This window comes from Leptonychotes weddellii, chromosome 6, assembly GCF_054177405.1.
Source record: "Leptonychotes weddellii isolate Sample4059 chromosome 6, ASM5417740v2, whole genome shotgun sequence".
Classification (NCBI taxonomy): Eukaryota; Metazoa; Chordata; class Mammalia; order Carnivora; family Phocidae; genus Leptonychotes; species Leptonychotes weddellii.
Genome location: NC_138374.1, coordinates 112,561,453 through 112,584,924, shown reverse-complemented (window position 1 = coordinate 112,584,924; position 23,472 = coordinate 112,561,453). Strand labels below are relative to the sequence as shown.

Here is a 23,472-nt window from a genome sequence, read left to right as displayed (position 1 = left end):
GCCGGTCCCCCCCCCCCCCCCCACCCCCGTGCCCTCGGCCCTCAGCTGGGCAGGACCCTGAGACGATAGCATCTCCACTCGCCCTTGGCTCCAGCTGGAGCTGCATTTGTCTTGCTTGGACACAGCGCAGCCAATCACAGGAGGCCAAGAGTGGCCCTCTCTCCTCCTTGGGAGTGGATCCCAGATCAGAGGGGCCCCCACCCCCACCGCCCTCCTCCCTCCCCTTCTGGGTGTGTCGCCGTTTGAAGCTTAATCAGGAAAGTGTACCTGGCTCCTGGTGCTGTGGCAGGGAAGCCGGCCCAGAGGCTGCCGACGGCACCGCAGGGCAGGTGGGCAGCCCCGGAGATCCCTCTGTCCCCCTGAAGGCCCGCGAGCCACAGACCCCTGGGAGCAACAGCAGCAGTGCTGACGGAGTGCTCCCTGGAGAGGTAACTGTGCAAAGGTCGGGGCTGAGGGATGGGGCTGAGTTTTGTGCCGAAACAGCGTCGGCCCCACCCGGCCGGGGGGAGTGAGGCTGGGAACGGTTTACCCAGGGCTTAGTCACCCCCGATGGCTTTCCTCCCCAAAGGAAAGGAAGGCAGAGCTGAGCCACCTGCTGGCTGGCATAGCAGCGCCCATCACTGAGGGGAGCAGGCGAGATTAGCTGTGCTGCCAAGGGCTTTTCCACCAACTGGGAATTTTTCCGTGGACTTGATCTTGCGAGAGTCCGTTGCTACTGGGTTTAGCCCAATGCCTGATGCCTGCCAGTGTCCGGAGACTAAAGTATGGGTTTTCTGGGTGGAAATCAGCTGGAGGTAATGTCTCCTGGAAAGCAGCTAAAATGGGAAGGGTCTGGACAGGGGAGAGCTTGATCCTGTGCCTGAACGTGGGAGCAGGCTGGAGGTGGTACAGGGCAGTGGCTAGTGGCACGGCCTCTGGAGCAGACGGTCCGGGTCAAATCCCAGCTCCATCACTTAGTAGCTGTGTGACCACAGGCCATTTGCTTATCTGGGTCTCTGTCCCATCACCTGTGAAATGGGTCAGTAATATCTACCTCACAGCGCTGCTGTGAGAATCAAACGAGAGAAGTGCTTAGACCAGTGCTTAGCACAGAGTAAGTTCTACATAAGTTTCTTTTTTAATCCTGCTATTTCCTAGAAACGTGGTCTCACTGAAGCTCTCCGAGCCTCAGTTTCCCCGTCTGCACACAGGGAAGAAAAGTTAGCACAAGGGGATTAAATACGTTGCTAGCACGTGGTAGGTGCCCAGTAAATTGCAGACCCCTTCCCTGTGAAGTGAGCCAAGATTCTGTCCTCGTTAAAACACTGTCTTTCCTCCCTTCGGTTCCTGTGCTTTTTATCCTGCTGCCAGAGGAAGCAGTTTGGACTGAAAAGTCCTGTATTTTCAGGCGCGGAAGGTCTGTGTAGCTGCTCCACCCCCCGCGTGAGACACACTACACGTGGCTCGTGAGCGCCTGCGTCCCCGCAATGCTCTGTGGATCACGTGGGCGGCGCTCACATATGACCACGCGCTTGGCCGCTGAATCGCCCCTCCACGTTTAGGCTCCTTCTGGGGCACCTCCCGGGTGTCAGAAGCAGCACTGGCCCTGCAGGATGCTGAGGTTCATGAGACACCATCCTGCCTTGCTCCTTGAGAGACCAAGATGCAAACCTGTAGCAAGGTCATCAGCAAGGTCATCAGCAAGCAGAGAGAGAGGTCCCCAAGCCTATGATGGCCAATGAGGGACCAACACGCAAGGGCTTTAGGATTCAGGGGAGAAAGAGAAAGAATAGAACAGAACGGGAGGGGCAGAGAAGTCTCCACGGACAAGGACAGACTCCAACTGGTTCCAGAGGAGGAGTTGAGTTTGGATGGGTAGAAAGGCAGGGGCTGAAGCTTCAGGAGGGGAGTGACCTGGGCGTCGTGGGGAGAAGGTAGCTGGTGTGGCAAAATGGGTCATACTGGAGGCGAGGGCTGATTTGGTGATGTGCTGAGACAGAAGATCGGAGGATGAGGAGGACAGCATACCGCTGAGGACCTTCAGTGCCGGGCAAGAGGGTGTACGCTTGTAAGAGTTATAAATTGTCTAGGCGGGGGGCAACACAATCGAAGTAACGTTTTAGGGGATAAACTGGTTCCGTGCATCTGGAGGATTTGCAGGGGCAGGACCAGAGCCTGGAGAGCAGTTCCCACCCACATTGGCAGCAGCTGACCAGTCCGGCGGCACCCAACGACGCTCTCACCCAGGGCCTCTGGGACCCGCACAGTGACCCTAGGGAGTGAGTGCCACCGCTGTCCGCCACCTACAGAAGAGAAAATAGAACAGGGTGGCTCGGGCTGCTCAAGCTGGGAAGTGGCAAAGCCAGGATCCCAAGGCACAGTTGGCTGGGAGGGGCCTCAGGTTGGAACCTCAGACTTCTGTTCGGTGGCCCAAAGGGACTTTTTACCCATGAAATAGCCATCGCCTACGAGGGCAACTTTCTTCTGTGGCAGAGGGGGTGAGAGTCTCTTTTTCCTCTGTTCCCTGAGTCGGCAGTGATATGGGCCCTAAAGCCCAGGTCTCTGCCTGAGGTGGGTGCTGGGCCCAGGGCAGGAGGCCCAGGGAGGCAACTGCCACGCTCATGGCTGAGGTGGTGGTTCTGGAGAGCAGCACCCTTGGGGGCATCTTCCATGGTGCCCTCTCGGCCCGTGTGCCCAGCCTGCAACCAACTGCTCCCCATTGGGGGAAGCTCAGGCCCAGCTCCTGTTTCTCGGTCTGAGCTTTCCTCCAGAATTGCCTGGTTGATGCTCCCCATGCCTTTAAGGCATCCATAGGATGATTTTCCTTCCTCGTTTTTGTCTTTGAAATTAGCATTGATTAATCACAAGAGTTCAGAAATGCTCTTGAGCACCTGCTCTGTGCAGGTAATGGTCCGAGCAGGAATCAGAGTAACTTGCATTTGGAAGCAGTTGGTATTCCTTCAGCCAGGGGAATCAGCTTAAACACTGGGCTCCCTTCAAAATTTTGACCAGGGTCCCTTCCCTTTGCCTTTCATTCTGCAGCTGCCCTCCTGCAACCCTAACACCACCCCTACCCCCACCATGAGGTTGTTGGGCTCCTTTGAGCTCTTTCTACTCACACCCTCTCTGAAGGCTAGGGAAGGAGCAGTTTTGTCTGATGGTAAGATTTGTCCACCAAGTCACATTAGTACTTATTGGTAGCTTTGGATCCAGAGGACTCCAAATGTCCTGGCTTCTAGACTGTAGCGTCTTTCCTCCCCGTTTTGGGTGTCACTGACAGCAGGGGACAATGGTGGGAGTGTGGGTAGACAGAGCAATGACTGGAATGGTCTTTCTTCTTTTGAATTTCGTTTTACTCATTCTCTTAGGCTGTTAAAAATGCCACCCCCGGACAAAAGGATGATGCCTAGCCAGTCTCAAGGTGTATGCCAGTTTCTCTTAAGTGCCAAGTTTAATATTTATCAGCTGTGTGACCTTAGGAAAGTTACTTTACCTCTCTGTGCTTCAGTTTCCTATCTGCAACATAAGGATAATAAGAGTACCTACCTTGTAGTGAGGATTAAATCACTGGCCGTGCGTGCGTGTGTGTGTGTGTGTGTGTGCAAGCACACCTATCTGTGTCATTTACCATAGTGGCCAAGATGGAGGAAATCTTATAAGTTAGCTATTGTCCAGCCGTGCTCCGAATTCCAAGCTCTCAATGGCTCCTGAGCCAGCAGGTCACTGTTTCTGAAGGTAGATCTAGCGGGTCCCTTGGTGGTAAATGCAAGAATGTTCATTGCAGGCTTGAAAGGATATTTGAGAATCTTCCCGACCCCTTAGCTCTCACCCTTCCAACATGTAGAGAGAGATGGCACCCGATTGGTGGCCGCTTCTTTTAAAATGGCAATCACATAATTAATAATTATAATCCTTTTACATTTGTCTGGAACTTTGTAGTTCACAGAGTGATTTTACAAACTTACCCATTTGATCACCAAACAGATCAGGCATATGTTCCTGTCCCCACGTCCCAGTTCTGGGAAGTCAGGAGCTGAGCTGAGAGAGTAGCACAGTGCATTTTCCTTCACGTCATGCTGGGTGCCTTTACCTTCTCCTCTCAACTCCGTTTGCTTTTGCCTCTCTGGTGGGATTTCTCCCTATAAGTACTATGGTGAGTGGTGCTTACTCAGGAGCCCAGATACCTGGATATGAATCTCAGCTCTGTCCTGTACAGCTGTGTTACCTTGGGCAAGACGCTTAACCTCTCTGAGCCTTCTCGTCCTCACCCGTAACACAGGATACTGTCCGTGCTGGCCTCCTGGGGCTGAGGAGAGCACACTGAGAACCGTGTCTGGCACATAGGAGAGCGCTAGGTATGTGATGGGCACTGTTACCAACATGCAGTCTTTCCTGCGGCTGTCCTGTGCTGGGCCCCATCCCACAGCAGCTTCCTGGAAGGAGCTCAGGAGGTGTTTGGTGGGTGAATTGACAGACAGTGCTGGGCCCCATCCCACAGCAGCTTCCTGGAAGGAGCCTAGGAGGTGTTCGGTGGGTGAATTGACAGACAGCAGGACACATGCTGTATCAACCTGACCCAACTCTGGTAAATTGCACCCAAGCTGTGTGACACTGAGCAGCTCTCTTCACCTCTCTGAGCCTCCATTTCCTCTTCTGGAAGTAGAAGTGTGAGGGGGGTGAGGGTTACACAAGCCAGGGAGAGCAGAGCAGCAAGCAAAGTATCCGACGTCAGAAGGCACCTAATCCCCATCAGGCTTCCTTTTCCCACTCCTTTCCTCTCCTTGGAGATGCTCAGCAGAGTGACGCCATGCTTGAGCACATGTCTCCGTCAGCCCGCGCCAAAGGTCTGCAGTGCTGTTCTCTCGCTGGAAGTGGTGCACACAGGTTGCTCGGGAGCAACCAGAGCTTTCCAGAACCCGAGGCAGGAAGGATGGCGTGGCGGGCAGTGGGAGGCTAGACAGCTCTGGGGCTGAGGCCACTGCAGTGCTGCCTCGTCCCGTGCAGGGGTGGGGGCAGAGGGGCTGAAATCAGCCTGCACAAGCTCTGCTTCTGCCCAGAGGACAAGGCAGTTTCTAACCTTCCAAAGGCACAGTGTGGGCGTGTGGTCACTGGGCCTGGCTGCCCCTTCTCCTTGGTCAGATCCAGTGTCATATCATTGAGATTCTGAAATGATTATGTATGTTATACGTATATTTGGGGGTGTTGCATATGAATATGGTAGGAGTGGTGAGGTTATCCTTCTAGAAAGAGTTAGAGGCTATAAGACAGACTCCCAAGGAAGGTTGTGACATTTCTTACTTAAAAAAGACAAAGTACATATTTGTCCTGGAGATTTAAAGTACAATTCCCTGAAATGTATTCTATTTGATGTTAGCAGGCTTGAGGGAAAAAGAAGTGTTCTGAGGTCCATTTGGGAATTTCTGAGTTAACCAAAAACAGCTTTCTTTACTGCAGGGCTTTCTCTGGGATGCTAATGGACTCTGTGAATCTCCTGGAAAGGGAATAAAGGGGGCTGCATTTCTCCAAGTATTTGACCATGGAGCTTTTGGGGAAAAGTTTTATTGACCACCTTGCTAGAGGCTGGGGGATGTGCAAGACGACAGCACAAAGCCAATGAGTTCTGTCCTTAAAAACATTTTTTTTAATTAACTAATCTCTACACCCAGTGTGGGGCTCAAACTCACGACCCTGAGATCAAGAGTTGCATGCTCCACCGACTGAGTCAGCCAGGCCCCCCACTCTGTCATTTTGAGTGCTTGCTTTCCTTATAAATCCTCCCAGGTTTTGGCAGCAGGGGGTGGCAGGGCTCTGGAAGAAGTCTCGATTCAGGTGTTGAAAAGCACCATCTTGGATCTGTCAACTGTAGGAATCTCTCAGAGTGGTAGGAGAAGCAGAGGACCGTGAACTCACTTCCCCCAAACCCACTGCTGAAGCCATGCGTTCCATGTCCAGCCAGTTTCTGACCTCAGACTCCCCCCTCTGGCTCCAGTCCCAGTGAAGACAGTGAGAGAAGCTACAAAGGTAGAAAAGTAGGTTACCTGCTCCTTAAGTGGTCCAGCCTTTTGGAAGTTCACATCTCCCTTTGTTTGATAAATGATGGTTCAGCCCTCCCCAGGGATTCCCAGTGTCAATCAACAAACATTTATTGAGCACATACTATTGTCTTAGAAGTATAAGACAGGCATTCTTTCGCTTCCAGTTGACAACCTGGTCGGGAGGTGGTGTCAGGAGGAGCTCTGGGGAAAGCGCCCGCTGGCTGCCCGTGGGCCACCAAGAGTACAGCGGGAGGCAAAGTGGGGAGATGGGGCTGAGTAGCCACTGGACACTTGGGGCAGGGCTGGGACAGGGGTCGGCAGGCAGTGCTCACGACACCATCAGCAAGGAGTTATAATAATGTGCCATCCCGGGGGGTTGTGACAAGTAGCTAAGACTGGTGGGGCTAATGCTACATGCTGCACAATTAGGAAGAGCAAGACTTTGGGGAGGAAGCCCAGGACACCCCCTCTGGCAGCTGACTCTCTCTGTTACAAGTTGGATTGGGGGTTATGGAGTCCTTTGTATAATAACTTGATGACAGTCGGCCTTTAACAAAGCAGCTGTATGGTGTGAACATATCGAGGTCCTAAAAGGGGAAGCTCGGTGTCTTGCGTCATGAAATGAGCTTCATGGAAGAATATCAGGTGGCCTCTCACCAAGCACATCTGCTCTGCCATGCCAGGGTGAAATTAAACTGGAGTGGGGCAGAACTGTGGAGGCGGGGGAATGCCACAGGCAAGGAATGCCCTCAGTCCCAGAGAGGAGCCAGGGCCCCTTTGAAACATGGACAGTGTTGCCCATGGGTGCTATTTTGTGGCTACTTAAAGCAACCTATGGGTTGGTTGAACTTGACCCAGTCAATAGTCACCACCACTGCTAAGGTGTGCGGGAATGGGGGGCGTGGTGGGGGAGATGAGGGGGTGGGGGTGGGGGGAGTTCCTACACTGACTTCTGAACCACACTTCTCTCTAGTGAGTTGCCTAATACTAACACAATGTGCTATTTTCTGTTCAAAACAAATCACAAAATATGCTTGATTATACATACTTTATGTATCTGTATATAATGAAAGTTTAAGGGATGCGAATTGATCCACAAACTCAGGAAGAGAATTCGTGCATGTTAACAGAAAACTGAGTGACTTTTCACTGGGGAGCGTCTTCCTGTCCCCCTAGATTTCCAAAAGATCTGGAAACACAGTTCCCAAAGGGAGTTATAACGGGAAGTTGGTTAAAACTTCCACGGTCATGAGATGCTGACCTGGAATTTCATCGATCAGCTACTGCCATTGCTTGTCTTCGCCACACGGTGGCACTGTTAGCAAATGGTTCTGCCCAGTCCGGCGGCCTGAGCGGAAGGGTTTTCAGTTCTTGGCTGCTGATCAGATCCTGACCAGGCTGCAGATCATTGAGTGTGGACCATCCCACTATTCAGGGTGTCTGAGCTCAGGCAAGGGGGCTCTTTATCAGGTTCCCTGGGGTACAGCTCCTGGTGCTTGACTCAGTCTGATTACATCCCAGTTACCTGCCTTTCCACCAGCAGAGCTCCACGGCCACCCTCCTGAGAATATCCTCAAGGGGGCGCTCCCTTCCCAAGGTTGACCAAGGTGACCTGCGGAACCTCTGTCACCAGAGCAGATGCTCAATCACAGCACGATTACTCGGATCTGCAGGGGGACATCCCCTCCAACAGGAATCATAATTTAATAAGATACTTGTGTTAGGTCAAAACAAGCTCCTCTGATCTTTTGGTTCAAATGTGAAGCCGCGGGGAGACATCCTGGGAGAAGGGGTGAAGAAGGGTATGGCCATTTAGATTTGTTAGTTTAATTACCAACTGTGGAAACTTGGACCAGTACCTTAACCTTTATGAGCCTCAGGTTCCTCACCTTTAAAACTGGGTGATCTTAGCACTGACCTCGTGAGAATGGTGTAGGAGTTAAATGGGACGGTCCATGGAAAGCACGTAACACGGTGCCTCGCACATCACAAATAATAAATAACAGCTAGAATTATCATTACTGTTATTTCACTACAGTGTTTTGTTTACCACTCTATCCCAGCGCCCAGAGCGACCCCTCGTGTACACAAGGGCCCCAGTAAATAAGTGCTGAGTGAACGGTTCTCCTGCCTCTCGGGGATAACCTACCACACTGTGTCCTCGGCTTCTGGTCTGGGGTGGGGGGTTCGATGGCAGAAGAAGAAGAACACAATGCAGTGGCGGGTGTGTCCTCATCTGGGCTCCCGGCCAGGTTATGAGCCTTTCCTGACAGTAGAGAGAAGTGCCTCAGGGGCCGTAAGGCTGTGAGGTTTCTTGTTTGTCACTTGTCTGAATGGTTTTATGAAAAAAATGGGAACAGTATGTCTGGAACGTAAGTAAGTATTGAATATTGAGTCAACACAAATAGATATTAAGCTATATTTGTAAAATTGTCACTAGATATAAATAAATTTCTGACCTCTATCAAATTAAATTTGAATAATTAAATCAAATTTGAATAGACAGGGGTCACGTGGGAGGGTACAGTCTGGATCTCATGTTTTTACCCAAACAGGGCACTGCTAGCAAATAATTTTCAGCAGTATTATGTACCCAACACTGGGCAAGGGGCAGAGAGCATTAGCTAAGAATGAAGGGTCAAGCCCCTGCCCTCTGGTGGCTTACAGTCTGGCTGAAGACTCAGAAGGCACAAACTGAGAGTCCATGTTGGGAGCTGCTGAGCTCAGGCAGTCAGCATGGGCGGGAGCTCCCTCAAAGGTTGGCAGGAATGGGGAAAATCAAGAAAGCTATGAAAAGGGTCCCAAGGCCTGTCAGTAGAAGCCAAGGAGAGAGGTCAGGAATGAGCAGAGAGTGACAGGAGGAGACTGGTCCTGATGGAGCTGAGAGACTGTTGGAAAGAGATTTTCTAGAACCTTCCCTCGAAGGCAGCAGGGAGCCCTGAAATGCTGTTGAGCAGGGGAGGGATATGTGAATTTGTCCTGATGTCTGGCGCATTTGCTTCCACTCTTGAGAGCAGATGCAAGTCTCCATGACGCTTAGAATCGCTGTTCATTGTTCCCAGTTTTCATTCAGCAAGGGCAGAGCTAGCTGGCGACAGAGTTGGGACCCAATTAAGGACTAAGATGAGAAAGTGCAGAAGGAGACTCCCCCAGGAATCTGAGTCACCAACCTCCCCCTGTCAGGGAGAGAGCTAGCCCCTTTCTGTCTCATGGAAAGGCCTGGTCCAAGACCTCCTGCTGCCCCATCTCTCCCCGTGTGGGTGCAGCTCGCTCAGTCACTCCATCTTCCATGAGGAGGACGATGATAGAGTAGTGTGACGGGGCTAAGACGGCATTTGTAGGACACTGGGGACACACACAAGTAGGGAGAACAGGGCCTGAGAGAATTCCTGGAGGAAATGACGCTCAGGCTGAATCCGCTAACCACATGGGATGAGGGCTGTAAATTCGATGCGGGCCACTTATTTCTGAGGTAGCAGCTTCCTAGAGCCTGGGAAAGGCTGAGTGCAACCGAGCCCGAAACTGACAAGCCCAACTTGCTGCCTAGCCCTCCGGCCGGTTATTCAACGAGCATTTGTGCTGCGTCTGCTACAGGCCAGGAGCTGGCCGGGCTCTGGGCACACAGAGGTGAGAGAATAGACACTTCCGTTAAGTGCCGCAAGGAGAAGCCCAGGACGGGGTGGGAGGGTGCAGCCTGGATCCACGGGCACAGGGCACAGAAGGCTTTGGTGTTGCCGCTCCGCTGGGCAGAGGGCTGTGAAAGTCCCAGCAACACCCAAGTCTCTCGGAATCGGATTCACTTCCTTCAGGAAAGAGTTACCCCCCTTGGTGGACTTGTGGTGGCCACTGTGCTAGTTCAATAAGCAGTCTTTGAGCCCTTAGATGGAAGGCCCTGGAAGGTATCCCTCCCAAGACCTGATCCCCACTCTCAAAGGAAATGACGTCATCAGGTCCCCCCTTTTTTTAATTTAAATTCCAGTTAGTTAACATACAGTGTAATGCTAGTTGCAGGTGTACAATATAGTAATTCGACACTTCCATACAATGCAAGGTGCTCATCACAAGTGCTCTCCTTGATCCCCATCACCTGTTTCCCCCATCGCCCCACCCCCTTCCCGCTGGTAACCAACAGTTCGTTCTCTGTAGTTAAGAGTCTCTTTCTTGGTTTGCCTCTCTCTCTCTTTTTTCCCCTTTGCTCATTTGTTTTGTTTCTTAAATTCTACATGAGTGAAATCATATGGTATTTGTCTTTCTCTGACTTAATTTGCTTAGCGTTATATTCTCTAGCTCCATCTGTGTTGTTGCAAATGGCAAGACTTCATTCTTTTTTATGGCTGAGTAATACTCCATTATATATGTGTGTGTGTGTGTATATATATACACACATCATGTCTTCTTAATCCATTCATCTATCAATGACACTTTCCATAATTTGGCTACTGTAGAGAATGCTGCTATAAACATCGGGGTGCATGAATCCCTTTGAAATCGTATTTTTGTGTCATTTAGGTAAATAGCTAGTAGTGCAATTGTTAAATCATAGGGTCATTGGGCGCTTTTTATAAGCCAGGCCCAGGAGGTGTTTTTTGGCATATTTTTTCTCATTTGATTCTCACATATTATTATTAATCTCCTGTGAGGGATGTTGAATTATCTCCATATGTGGAAACCAGGACGCAGAGAGGCCCCCCAACCATGAAAGGATGAACACAGGTTTGAACCCAGCTCTGCCCCTATCCTCCTCCTCCTCAGCAGCCACACTGCCTCGGCTCGGGATGCTTATGATCCCCCTGGAGGGTGGGGGTGGGGGTGACACAGAAGAGCCCATAATACAATTCCTAATTGATACGTTCACTCTCCTCTTCTTTAGAAACATTTCCCTGAGCTGAGCGGGCACACTTCTCACAGCAGCCGCCGTTGTGAGGCCCCGGGCGGCGGGGGGATCCCCAAGGCCGTGAGGAACAAGAACCGGGCACCCGTGGCCCCAAGTATGAAGTCCCAGGGTTAGTGCCCGTGGGAGGTGCCCATGCTGGGCTCAGGAGGAGCCGGGGTGCCGAGGCCTGCTGCCCTGCCCATGGGCGCCACGGAAGAAGGCAGGGGTCCCCGGAGTTCTGCGGCGCCACGGCTGGATCGGAGAGGGAACCGCTGAGCCTCTGCCAGGAGCCACACTAAGGCCACAGCAATGACTTCTGTCAGGGAGATCTCGGAGGCCACCCCAGAGGGCGAAGAGGAGCCCTAACCCATCCTGGTACCCCAGGGCCGCTGCTGGCGATGTGACTCATCCCTGTGGTTGGGACCGCGCAGAGCCCAGGCGGCGCCGATTCGGGGAGGGTCTGCCTCTGGGTGCAGCTCCACGCAGCACCATGAACAATAACTTCTGCCGGGCCCTGGTGGACCGGCGGCCCCTGGCGCCCCCCAGCTGCATGCAGCTGGGCGTCGTGCCCGCTCCGCGCCGGGCGCCCTTGCCCCCCGCCGAGCCCCTGGGCAACGTGCCCCTGCTGCTGTACCCGGGCCCGGCCGAGCCGCAGTACTACGATGCCTACGCGGGCGTGTTCCCCTACGTGCCCTTCGCCGGTGCCTTCGGGGTGTACGACTACCCCTTCGAGCCCGCCTTCATCCAGAAGCGCAACGAGCGCGAGCGGCAGCGGGTCAAGTGCGTCAACGAGGGCTACGCGCGCCTCCGCGGTCACCTCCCGGGCGCGCTGGCCGAGAAGCGGCTCAGCAAGGTGGAGACGCTGCGCGCCGCCATCCGCTACATCAAGTACCTGCAGGAGCTGCTGAGCGCGGCCCCCGACGGCGCACCGCCCGCCGCCTCCCCGCCCGGCTGCCGCGGCGACTGCGGGGCACGGGCGCCCGCCTCCCTGGTGCCCGACTCGTCCGAGTCCTCCTGCTTCTCCTCCTCGCCGTTCTTTGAGTCTGAAGAATCCAGCCACTGATCGGGACGGGGGCTGGGGGGGTGGGGGGGGGTGGGGGGGGGACCCGCCAGGGCCGTCCCACTCCCGACAGCAGCCCGGGGACTGCCGGGTCACCCGCGGTGCAGCTCAGGCCCCTGGCGTTTGCGGGTCCGCGGCGCTCGGGTGTCTGCGACGCCGTCCCTCTGCCACCGCCACCACCGACCTCATTCCTTCCAGCTTGGGGCAGAGGTGCAGGGAGGGGGAGAGAGGGGCACCACAGAGCCCGGAGGAGCCCCGTCGGTGCAGTGAGGGCGCAGGGCCTGGGGAAGTTCCGGGTGCGCGCCGCGCCCGCTCCAGGCCGCGGGAGGGTAACCCAGCACGGCCATCCCTTGGGTCCGCCTCCCGCTCGGCTTCAGCCCCGCGCTGCGGAAAGTCGGAGCTCAGCTCCCGGTTGTGCCCTCCCGGGGCTGTGGGGCCCTCTCCGACCTCGACCTCCGTCGCCACGGGTGCAGCCCTGTGTCTGCGACTCCCCAGGAGGCCGGCCGGGCTTTGGTTGGGATGAGCCATGCCCTTGCTGTCCACGAGATGGCCTCAAATCCTAGCGTCCACTTTGGGAGCTTGCTTGCCACCCCCCCCCCCCCCCCCCAGGAAAGGAGGCCAGACTGCGGCTTGCACTCCGCCCAGATCAGACTTGGGAGGGGGCCATGTGCGTGCCTTGGTGGTGCCCTCCGGCTTCCTCCATGGAGGGCGATTACCCACCCCCACCCCTGGCCCCCAGGGTGGCCTTTTCATCCTTTTTCCCCCAGGTTGCTTGAGGACTGCGTTTTCCCCCCTCAGACTGTATCCCTCTGTGGGCAATGGGACCATATGGCGCTGTGTTTGTACCAAGAAGCTAAATAAAAGATTTGTTGAGTTGTGTGATTCCAGAGCATTGTCTACCTCACTTCGCTGGTGCCCCTTTGTCGCTCCCACCTGCGGCTCGGAACACTTACTGGGTGCCGTGTCGGGGGTGTTCTGGTTAGCTCTGCATTCAACTAACATTTACAGAGAGCTTAGTGTATCCCAGGGACAATGTCAGGGAGGGGCCAGAGTCCCAGGCAGGAGACACAACCCTTGTACAGTTAGGCGCTGGAGGGGTGGAGGGAGGAGGGTACAAAGCACAGTCACTACACGCGGTGCCTGAAGTGTGCGCGTTCGAGGTTCTTCTGAGGGAGCCTTTCACCCCGGTGTGGAGGACTTAGCCTTCCCCGACAGGGCTGTGCACGTGCTGGCGAGGTCTGGCCTGATAGCTAGCCACAGGTTCTGAGATGGACGGGGCTGTGGTGTAGATATGCCAAACTAGGCCACCCAGCACCTTTACGGAGGGTGCTGTGGGATTGGGAGCAGGGGGAAGCTCATCTTGGCACAAGGGAGCCCGTCCACAGTTTGAGGCTCCATATCATAGGTTACCCCCTTCCTGAACGCTCTGTTGCCCCAGCCTTGAAGCCTTCCATCCTGTCTCCCACTGAGCCCATCCCAGGCCTGTGTGAAAGTTCCTTCCGCCACCCCCTACCAACCTCCTCAGGGACATATTGGGATGTCACTGGCTGGGCTGGGAAGGAATGACAGCTGCCTGGCCTCAGGAGCTCAGGCCAGGCAAGCAGGGAGCCAGTGGAGGCTAATTTTACTTGCTGGGAGCAGGGAGAGTAATCCTCCTGCCCCCGCCCCCTGGCTGGCTCAGCAGGGCACACTTGGCCCAGCAGGCTCAGCCGGTCCAGTCCCCAAGGCGGTGGGCACTGGGGACGCAGGGAGGAGAGAGCAGCGGGGTGGGGGAGCAGGAGACAGTGAGACCACCAGGAAAGCCATGGAGCCGTCCTCACCCCAGGATGAGGGCCTGAGGAAGAAACAGCCCAAGAAGCCCGTTCCTGAGATTCTGCCAAGGCCACCCCGGGCCTTGTTCTGCTTGACCCTCCAGAATCCTCTGAGGAAGGCCTGCATCAACATCGTGGAATGGAAGTATCCTTTGGGACCTCCAGGGTGTCAGGCAGAGCCCGTGTGATATGGGAGAGGGAGGCAGGGCATGGTCACAGATCACAGACTTTGGGGGCTGAGGGGACTGGGGACTTGGAGACGGGGTGAACTGCCCTAGGAGGGTGTAAGGAGCCTTTGGGAAGGAAGGCTTCAGCTGAGAGGAAAGAGTAGCTGGCGGGGCCGCTGCGGCCTGAGTGCTCGGCCCAAGGCCTGGTGACAACCATCTGCGGAAGGGGCCTGGATGGCTCACGGGGGCGGTTCGCAGGTGTGCCCAAATCCCATTATTGTGGGGCTTCACTGAGGGGTTTGAGGCGACAGTCTCATTTTGATACAGGATGGGAGAGAAAAAAGCAGGGGCCTCTGCAAGAAAATTCCCCCCCTTGGTGGGAGGGTGTGAAGGCAAAGAGATTGCCGAGTGAGGGGAGTCCAGCTGAGGATGGAGTCAAGGGAGAAATGGCCTTGAACAAAGGGCTGCTGTGAGGGGCTCTGGGGGCAGGCCGAGATGCCTGGCAGTTTTAGCTCAGACATACCACCCTGGGGACAGGGACTTGCAATCCCTCTCTCTGTTTGCATTAGCTCTGAGAGGAAGAATGATGAAAATATCTGGGTTATTTGGGGAAGGGAGGAAGGAGATTGGGGGGAGCGGCTGTGTCAAGTGCCTTCTCAGAGAGAGGTCAGGAATATTTGAAATATTTCTGTAGGGTTCTGGAAGACTGGGCTCCCACCAGCTGTTCCTAGAAGAAAGGGGACTAAGGGCTAATCAGAAGGATAAGAAAAACATGGGACCAATTGGAATGGCTGGGGTCAGAGTCGGCCCTGCTGCCCACAGCTGCACCTGGTGACAGGGAGCACCCCATGCCTCTTCCTCCTGGCCTGTCTCCTGGGGGATCGGGTTTCCCCGGGGGAGGGGTTCTCTCTCCTCCATCCTCGGCACCTCTGCGCCTTCTCCTCTGCAGGCCTCTGCTGCTGGGGCCCACCTCTTCTCAAACCCCGGCAGGAAGAGAAGGGGGTAGTCAGTCCAGACTTTCTGCATCGTGGGCGTCCCACCCCAACCTGTCCCCACCTCTACCACCGGCTTTCCTGTGGCTCAGCCTATGGGGTGGGTTGGGCTGCTCACCCATAAAGGAATGGGCCTGGGGGTGCCCCCTGGGAAATGACTGTGAAGGGGGTGGGTGTGCCTGGGAGCGAGGCGTGAGTGGGTGTGGGATGCGCACGCCAGTGTGTGAGCGTGGCTGGGGAGGGGGCGGGGTGGGCTGCTGTCTCAGTCGGCTTATCCATTCCTTCCTCCGGTTAGGGGGGTGTTCAGGTACCACCTCTGCAGTTTCCCCTTTCCCCGTCCTGTCCTGCGGATACTCAGCCCCCAGCATCCCTTGCCAGTTCTCTGAGTGAGCCCCTCAAGTTGTCTGGCGAGAATCTCGGGAAGTCATGGCTCCTCAGGAGCCAGGCAGGTAGGGTTGGGGGATGGGCAGGTGCTTGCTGTGGAGCCTTAAGGCTTCCTGGCCCTTGAAGCTGAGTAGCCCTCAGCCAGAAGCCAGAGCCTTGAGCTCCCATCACATCTAAGTGGAAGTTACCTGTTCCCGAGGAGAACCTGGCCATTTCTACAACCTGCAGGGGAGCAGGGAAGGAGCAATATGGTGCCCATCAGCCTGTATTGTACCACCCCCCTTAAAGGGGCCAATCCCACAATCCCTCACTCAAGGGGTCTCCTTAACCCTGACACCAGACCCTTTGAGACGATCATCTTGCTCACCATCTTTGCCAACTGTGTGGCCCTGGCTGTGTACCTGCCCATGCCAGAAGATGACAACAACACTCTGAACCTTGGCCTGGTAAGAGAGGTCCTCCTCCCCCGCTCCTGCGGGCCTGCAGCCCCAGGCTGGGGGAGGCCCCCTTGGTGGACTGCATGCTCCTGGATGGTGCTGGAGCTGGTGGATGGTCTCCTGAGGATACAGACCCCACCCTCCCAGCCACCTGCGGGGCTGACGGGGCGACTCGACAGCTTTGCAGGGTAAACCTGCTACTTCTGGGTTCCGTAATATTACCATCCAGCGCTGAGCGACTACTCACTGTGCCCAGACACTGTGCTAAGCCCCTGAGGAGAGGAAGCTCAGAGAATCCTCACAACAACCCTATAAAGTGGTGCCATCTGACAGTTATGGGAACTGAGGTTTAGTAAAGTCAGCTACTGAGCAATGGAGGCCTAGTGCTACTTTCCCTTTCCTGGATCTCATCCAGAAGGAACTTGTCTCCTGGGAGAGTGGGATCTAGGAATTCCAAAAGAGCACATGTTTTAGAGCTCTATACCACGTTCTCCTCGCTCCTTCACCAATAACATGGACACAGAACCATAAAATGCCAGATCTGGAAGGGATTTTCCAGGATCGAATTGTCCTCGCCCCTCCCCACCTCACTGGTTTACCGATGAGGAAACCGAGCCCTGTGGAGGTAAAGGGCTGACTTGACCTAACGGCTAGATAATAGTAAACATGGTTACCATTTACGATGTGCTTATTGGATGCCAGGTTCTGTGCTAAATATTTTACATTATTGTCTTTCTTAATTCTCTTAACTGCGCCCCGTGAGGCAACACCATTAAATCCATGTAAAAGACAAGGAAACTGAGGCTCAGAGAGTTTGGGTACCTTGCCCAGGGTCACCCCTCATGCAAGTCCTGCCACAGAACTCAGGCCTCTCTGACTTTAGGACCTGGTCTTATAGGACCTGGTCTTATGAGCCCTGTGTTGCCCCCGTGGTGACAGCATGAGAACTTCTAGGGGAAGCCGTCATAGAAATGGGGCTCTCAGGCATTTACTGTCTAGGCCCCCGAGGAGACAAGACAATGGACCCACCATCTCAACAGGCTTTTTCCTGCATTTGTACCACAGGGGTGGGAGGGAGGAGGCCAATTAACATGCATCCGGGGCCTGAAAGAAAGGTATTTATCTTTGCCTCTCCTCCTTTTTGCCGGTTTCCATGGGAATCTATCTTGAGCTGGTAAGAAGCTGGGATTTTTAAGTGTGTGCTTGGCTATAAACAGAAAAAACTCTGAGCTCCTGAGTGTGGAAGGAGAGTGGGATGAACTGTGGGCAGGGCCCATACAACCAGGGCTGGCAGGGGGAGCTGAGCCTTCCACAAGACAGGCCTCATATTCCACGTCCCTGAATCCAGGAGGGCTCTGGGTCCAACCCACTCTTCGTGATTTCATATTTTTGGGCCTTTGTTCCACTTCAACTCCTTAAGAAGTTGACTACTTTCAAAAGAAATTGCCCTCTGTGGGGTGTTAAATTACACTGTCGTCTTCCATCTTGAAACAAAATGGCTGCCCTAAAAATTTTGCCTGGTCCTGTGAGCTTTCCTTTTGCTTGTGGGATGGAGTTACAAAGCTTTGGGTAAGGTCTAGAGCTCACAGGCACAGGTGAGTTTCCTGGAAGAGGTAAACCTGACCAGAAACCTTTCCAAAGCAGTGAACATCACTTCAAATATCAAAGTTGGACAGACTATTAACAGTCAGTGAAGGATCCTAATCTGATCCCTTTGGGGTGAAGCCCAGAGAGGGTAGGTGATACTCAGAGTCACAGAGCCAGTTTCTAGCTGTGGCCTCTTTATTCCCACATGTCAATTATATGTTCATCTCTGTACAATCCAGCAGGAGGGAAATGAGAGGAATTAGACCAGCAGGAAGGGAAATTAGACATTAATCTCTCTCTTAACCTATTGGCTGCTTTGTAGGTTTCTGAGAAAAGTTAGGGACTTTTAGGTCATCCAAAATAACCCATAGTTTTTAAGAAGGAAGGCCCAAGGACCAGTTCTTCATTAACTTTCTCATTCATTTAGCAAATATTTATTTAATGCCTATTATATCCCTGGCACACGCTGGGCATATAATTGGGAACCAAGTAGACATAGTTCCAATCTTCACAGGGCTTAATTAATTAAGTCAATTAAACAAATAATTATAATTAAACCAATTACACAAGTAGTTAAAATGAGATGGGAAATGTATAAGATTTGGGACACTATGATATTATATTGGAGGAGGACCTAGTCCTTCCCAGAGGATGAGATGTTTACCCTGAGATGTGAAGGATGAGGACGGCGTCAACTTCATGGGCATGTGACCTATACGGTCGCTCTGGGGCCCACACTCAGAAGGGCCCCATGCTTGGAGTTTAATGATCTGTGGTTACAGTACAGAAAATTTAAATGATTTCATCTTTGAATCCTTATTTTGTGAGTGAAGACCAATGGGACAATGGGACGTGCCCCAGTAGCTTGGAGCCATGGCCCCCTCACAGTTCCCCCCCTGCCACCTCCTACCAGCTTCCCACCTCAACAGACAGACACTGCTTAGTCTCTCCCCACTGGTGTCCTGAGCTGGGCTCAGGGTTGGGTACACGTGGGTCTTGGGTGTCTCAAGACTCTGGGTGTCTCCCCACCCTGGGCTGACAGGATCATAGCCCACTCAGTGAATGACTGCTGGGTGGAGCCTATGGTATCCCCCAACCAGATACTTCGTGTCTCCTGGAGCAGAGGTAAACATACCCTTGTGTGCTGGCTGTCCATCTTGGGTGGAGGCAGCAAGCCTGTGGGAAGCGAGATGCCTGCCTCCACTTCCCCACCTCTAGCCAAGGGACAGGATGTCTGGCTGCTGGATGGTGGCGGACTGAGCATGCAGTGGGTCATGAAGGAGGTCGGGGAGTGCCTGTGAGGGTCTGCACTTGCCCCCCACAACAGTAAATAGGCAGTAAAAAAACATGTGGGAAGGAAAAGGAAACTGTGGAAGGAAGGAAAAGGCTTTATATTTTAACACCTTTAATGGCATTTATTTCCTACTATTTGAACAATTTTTCATTTTATACTGGGCCCATCGATTATGTAGCTGGTCCCAGAGGAGGGCTGGGGACACCAGGGGAAAGGCTGTAGAAGCCTCAGCAGGGAGCCCCATGAGCGAAATGCTGGAGGCAAGAGGTTGAGAGATGAGTTTGGGACTTAGAAAAATCTCTCGGGCCACCATGTAGAGGGTGGACTCGGGTGGGATGAGAAAGGAAGCAGGGAGAGGAGGGAGGAGGCCATGAAGTGGTCCAGGCAGGAAATGGGGGAGACTGGAACTGAGGCATGATGGGTAAGAGGATGACGTTGAGAGATAGTGAGGAGATGGCTCAGTGGGACTTGGTGCCTGATGGATGTGGGGATGGAGGCATGGGGGAGGGGAAGAAGAGGCAAGGATGACACTTGGGTTTCAGAGTAGGTGACAGGGTGGATGGCCGTATCGCTTTACCCTGACAGGCAGCACCGGGGGAGGAGCAGGCTGAGGTGGGAGGAGGGAGACAGTGATTTTCGGTTTCAATCATGTTGAGATACAGGTGCCGGGGTTCACTGGGCAATTGGCTTTGCAGGTCTGAGCATTTGATGGGGGTGAGAGGTAGGGGGCAGGGCTGGTCAGGGGGGTGAGAAAGGCTTCCCACAGGTGCTTTGTGTGCAGAACAGAGTCGGGAGGCAGTTGGCACCCTCCACTGTGGGAAAGAAACCCCGACCCCTGTCTGTGGAGCAGACTCCCCTGCAAGGTCTGGGTGCCCCTCCAGGAGCTTTCTCCTGCTCTCCATCTCCTTCCCCCTCCCCCCCAGCTTTTGCTGCAGGTGATGGACTGGAGCTGAGCTACCCCCCAACTCTGCCTGTTCTGTGTCAGTGGGGAAACCTGGGTCTTCCCTGAACAGAAGAGGACACTGAGGCTCAGAGAGGGCAGGGGAGTTCTGGAGAGACACGGTGGGTCAGAGGACGGCAAGAAGAGGATCGGGGATGCTGAAGTCCTGGCCAGCCATGTAGCATCATGGCGGAGGGGGAAAGGGGCTCTGAAATCAGCCAGGTTGGGGAAGCAGAATGGGTTCTGGAGCTACCAATGTATACTTTTGAATCCAGGACCATTCATATACTAGCTGCGTGATCTTGGACATGTTATTTAACTTCTCTGTGCCCTCAGTCCCCTCATTTGTAACATGGGGGTAACATCATATACTTGAGAGAAGTTACTGGATGAGTCAAGACCTGGTGTGTTGGAGCGCCCTTTCTCTCAACATAAGGAATTTTATTATGCAGGAACCACAGTGCCTCAGAGTAGGTTCCCCAGTCACAAAGCCCCAGTCACAGAGACCCTTGGGTTGTTCTAGATTCAAAGGCTATGACCAAAGGATTATTCCAAATAAAAAAATTCCTCTTCATCCTACCCGCTATCTGTCCCGGATTTCTCTTAGATTTTTCATGTTCACTCCTTGAAACATCCAACTTATCTGAATGGCTTTCCTGGCCACCCCAACCCCCTCCTCCAGCAAATTCTCCTCCTCCTCCTCCTCCTCCTCAACAGCACCCAGTATTTGTTGAGCACTCACAAATGTGCAGGATCTATTCTAATGCTTTATATACATGATCTCGTTTATTGCCCACAACAGCCCCACGAGGCAGGTTGTATTATTTTTCTCATCTTTACAGAAGAGTAAACTGAGGCACAGAGAGGTTAAAGCACTGCACATGCCCAGCTGGTTATGTGGGCAGGCCTGTACCCTGTGTTGGGCATCTTGATGTGGCTTTCTTGGTATCAGGAGAGATGACCATCCCTGCTTCCCTGGCGAGTGGCACAGGAAGGAGTCCCACGAGAGCAGACACCAGCCCCTCGCTGTAACCCTGCTTTCTCCTGATTGTGAAGCTGCTGCCTGCCCAGGCCAGAATGGACGCTCAGAGCATCCAGCCTCAGCCTCTCCCTGGGCCGGACTCCACTTGCCCGAGAGAGAAGCCTGCCTCAGGCTTGGGAAGCCTGTGTCTAACACAGCCCTGTCCCAGAATTCTCCCAGGAGAGTGAAGGCTGGGGATGCAGGTCACAAAGGGACACCATTTGTCAGAGAAGCAGGAGGATGGACTAGACACTGAGTCACCACGGGGGCCAGCAAAAGGGCAGTGAGATGTCCAAGGGCAGTTGGAAGCCAAGACCAGAGCTCAGGGCCCCAGCCTCCAACCCAGACCAAGACCCTCCCAAGCCAGCTCTGCTCCTTGAAGCCCCACTTGCTCCCTGAGGTCTGAAGGAATGCTGCTCCTAGGGGGTACCCCTGACTGAGTTAAAGTCCTCTTTGGAAGGGTCACCATTTCAGCCTTGAGCAGCCTGAGGGAACCCATGTGGAAAAGCAACAAGGATCAGAGTTACTAATTATTGGGCACGGACTGGGAATCGATTGCTTTTGCTATATTATCTTACTTCATCCTCAAAGCAATCCTGTGTCCAAGTACGCTTTTCAAACAATGCAAACATGACTGATTAAAATAAAGAAGGAACACATATCAAAGATCAATTCAACCTAGAAGAGAACAAACAGGAAGGTAAAGCTGATTCAAAGAGAATTAGAGGAACAGAAGTATATGATATTGGAGAAAGAAATGATGGAATAAGATTACCAGGTTAGACACCAAGCTGGCTGATGTCCCACAGGGCAGTGAAGAAGTAACCCATTGGGGTTATCTTTTCTGGCACGCAGAAATCATTTGCATCTCTACAGGACCGAACTGTGAGAGTTGAACAGGTACCTTCCCTCAGCTCAGTGGGTTACAAGGGCAGGCGAGGGGAAGGATATTAGGCAATGTTGGGAAACCGGTGGGGACCGTTCCCACACTGCTGGCATCTAGCAGGTAGAGGCCGGGGATGCTGCTGAACATCCCACCATGCCCAGGATGGCCCCCTCCCACCAAGAAAGAATTCTCTGGCTTGCAATGTGAATAAGGCCGGGGCTGATAAACTTTGTCCTAGATCATGAAATAGTCCTTGGCCAGGCCTGTTATAAAATGCTCCAACATGACATTACAAGGACATGGCGACCTCCCTTTGCCTGATTTCTAAGTTCTGGCTGATTTTTGGTGCACCAGTCAGGTGGGCCTTGGTGGTGCCCGGGGCAGGGCCAGGCTTAGCGGGATTCAGCCTTTCAGCTTGTCCTTGGCCTCCGCATCCCTGGCCTCCCCATCCCCGGCCCTCGGAGAGCAGTGGGCCCACCCCTGCCAGCCCTCCTGTGTCAGCAGACTCTCGGCCAGGCCCCAGTACATTCCTGGGGTTCAGGTTCCTGTGCAATTCTCTGCACAAGGCTGCAGCCTAAGCCTCTGGCATCCAGGGCACTTGTCTTTTTATAGGGTCTGGAATGTGCCTGCCAACTCCTGCGGCCGGCAGCCCACTCCACCTCACTATCTGGGGAGGCTCTGGCCCCAGATGGACCCCAGCTCTGGCCTTGCTCTTCGGAGATCCGAACCTGCCGGGCCCAGGTGATCAAGCCTGGGTCACCGTACACGGTCTGGCAAAGTAAAATGAAAGCCTACCTTTCGGCCTCACCTCGGAGCCTGCCCTCTCCCACTTCAGGGACTCAGCTCCCCTTCTGGGGGCTTAGCATTCCCCACCCTAATCTGCACCCCTCGCACAGAGCAGGGCTGTGGACGGGGAGGTAGTGAACAACGGAAGCCTGGAAGAAACCCTGGGCGCCCTGTCCAAGTTGTGCAGACTTTGGGGGAGTTAGGGGGGACAGAGGCCTTTCACATCAGACAAACCTGCCTCCAACCTAGACGTCTGGCAGCTTCCTAAACTCTGTGTCCCAGTCACCTCACAGGGGACCACGACAGTAACCTTTGCAGAACTCTTACATCGATGAGGGCCATGACACCACGTCCCACCTGGCACACAGGGGTTGTGCGGTTTTCAATTCTTTTCCTTCTCTGCCCGACCAGCCCTCCCAGACCACAAGCATGGGGCCATGGCAGACCTGGGCGGGGTTGGGGGGCAGGACCTGACAAACCCCTCCAGGTGTCCCAGGCATGCTGTTTCTCTCCCTCCCCAGCGTGACCTGCTGGCTGAGACCACTGACCCTGGAATCAAACTGTCTAGCTTCACACTATGGTTCTATCACGTAGTAGTTGTGTGATCCCGGAGAAATCACTTAACCCCTCTGGGCTTCAGTTTCCTCATCTGTAAAATGAGGGTAGGAGTACCTCCCTTATACGGTTCTGTGAGGATTAAATGTATGTATGTGGCTAGAATAAAGCCTGGTACATAAGTGGGTGCTTAATAAATCTTAGCTATCATTATGATTACCTAAGACAGGACTGGTCTCCCAACTCCTCCCAGCTTGGGCACCCCGCTTTCCCCTCATCCCCCCTGTCACCACCCCCACAAGTATGCGGACTCCTCCTGATACTCTCGGCTCCACGGTCTTGCTTGGGTAGAAAGCCCTGACGTGTCTGACCCACCAGGACCTTGGAGAGTCTGGTTCTCCCTCGTGGGAAGTGAAGGGGAAGTAGGATGGCAGGAGAGACCCACTCAGATCACATCTATTTGGGTAAGAGTCCATCAGGCTAAATATAGCCACATTCCTCACTCCTGAACGGGTCATTTTCCAAACCTGGAGGCTGAGGTGGTCATGGAGATAGACGCCAGGACCCTGATCACCCCGTGAATAGTGTGGCCACCGGACACCAGGCTGGCTTAGTAGAAAAGTCGTTGACTCAGTCACGGCAGGTGGGACAAGCCCTCTTGGCCT

At 53.9% G+C, this 23,472-nt stretch overlaps 2 protein-coding genes across 2 annotated transcripts in view; both read left to right on the top strand.

The window, feature by feature from the left end:
- The first annotated feature begins 78 nt into the window (after positions 1-78).
- ASCL5 (achaete-scute family bHLH transcription factor 5) lies at positions 79-11,950 on the top strand. Its single transcript, XM_006750904.3, has 2 exons — positions 79-428; positions 10,885-11,950. The coding sequence occupies exon 2, from the start codon at positions 11,378-11,380 to the stop codon at positions 11,948-11,950; it is 573 nt and encodes a 190-aa protein (XP_006750967.2). The 5' UTR covers positions 79-428; positions 10,885-11,377.
- A 1,606-nt stretch (positions 11,951-13,556) lies between these two features.
- The window catches only part of CACNA1S (calcium voltage-gated channel subunit alpha1 S), a 66,484-nt gene continuing 56,568 nt past the window's right edge, over positions 13,557-23,472 (top strand). Inside the window, exons 1-2 of the mRNA XM_081823056.1 lie at positions 13,557-13,903; positions 15,642-15,747. Coding sequence (XP_081679182.1) covers positions 13,752-13,903; positions 15,642-15,747 — 258 coding nt within the window. The 5' untranslated portion in view covers positions 13,557-13,751. The remainder of the gene's footprint in view (positions 13,904-15,641; positions 15,748-23,472) is intronic.

Bases quoted from the DNA above. Each gene is read 5' to 3' on its own strand.
- ASCL5 (XM_006750904.3), top strand. From the start codon at position 11,378: ATGAACAATAACTTCTGCCGGGCCCTGGTGGACCGGCGGCCCCTGGCG.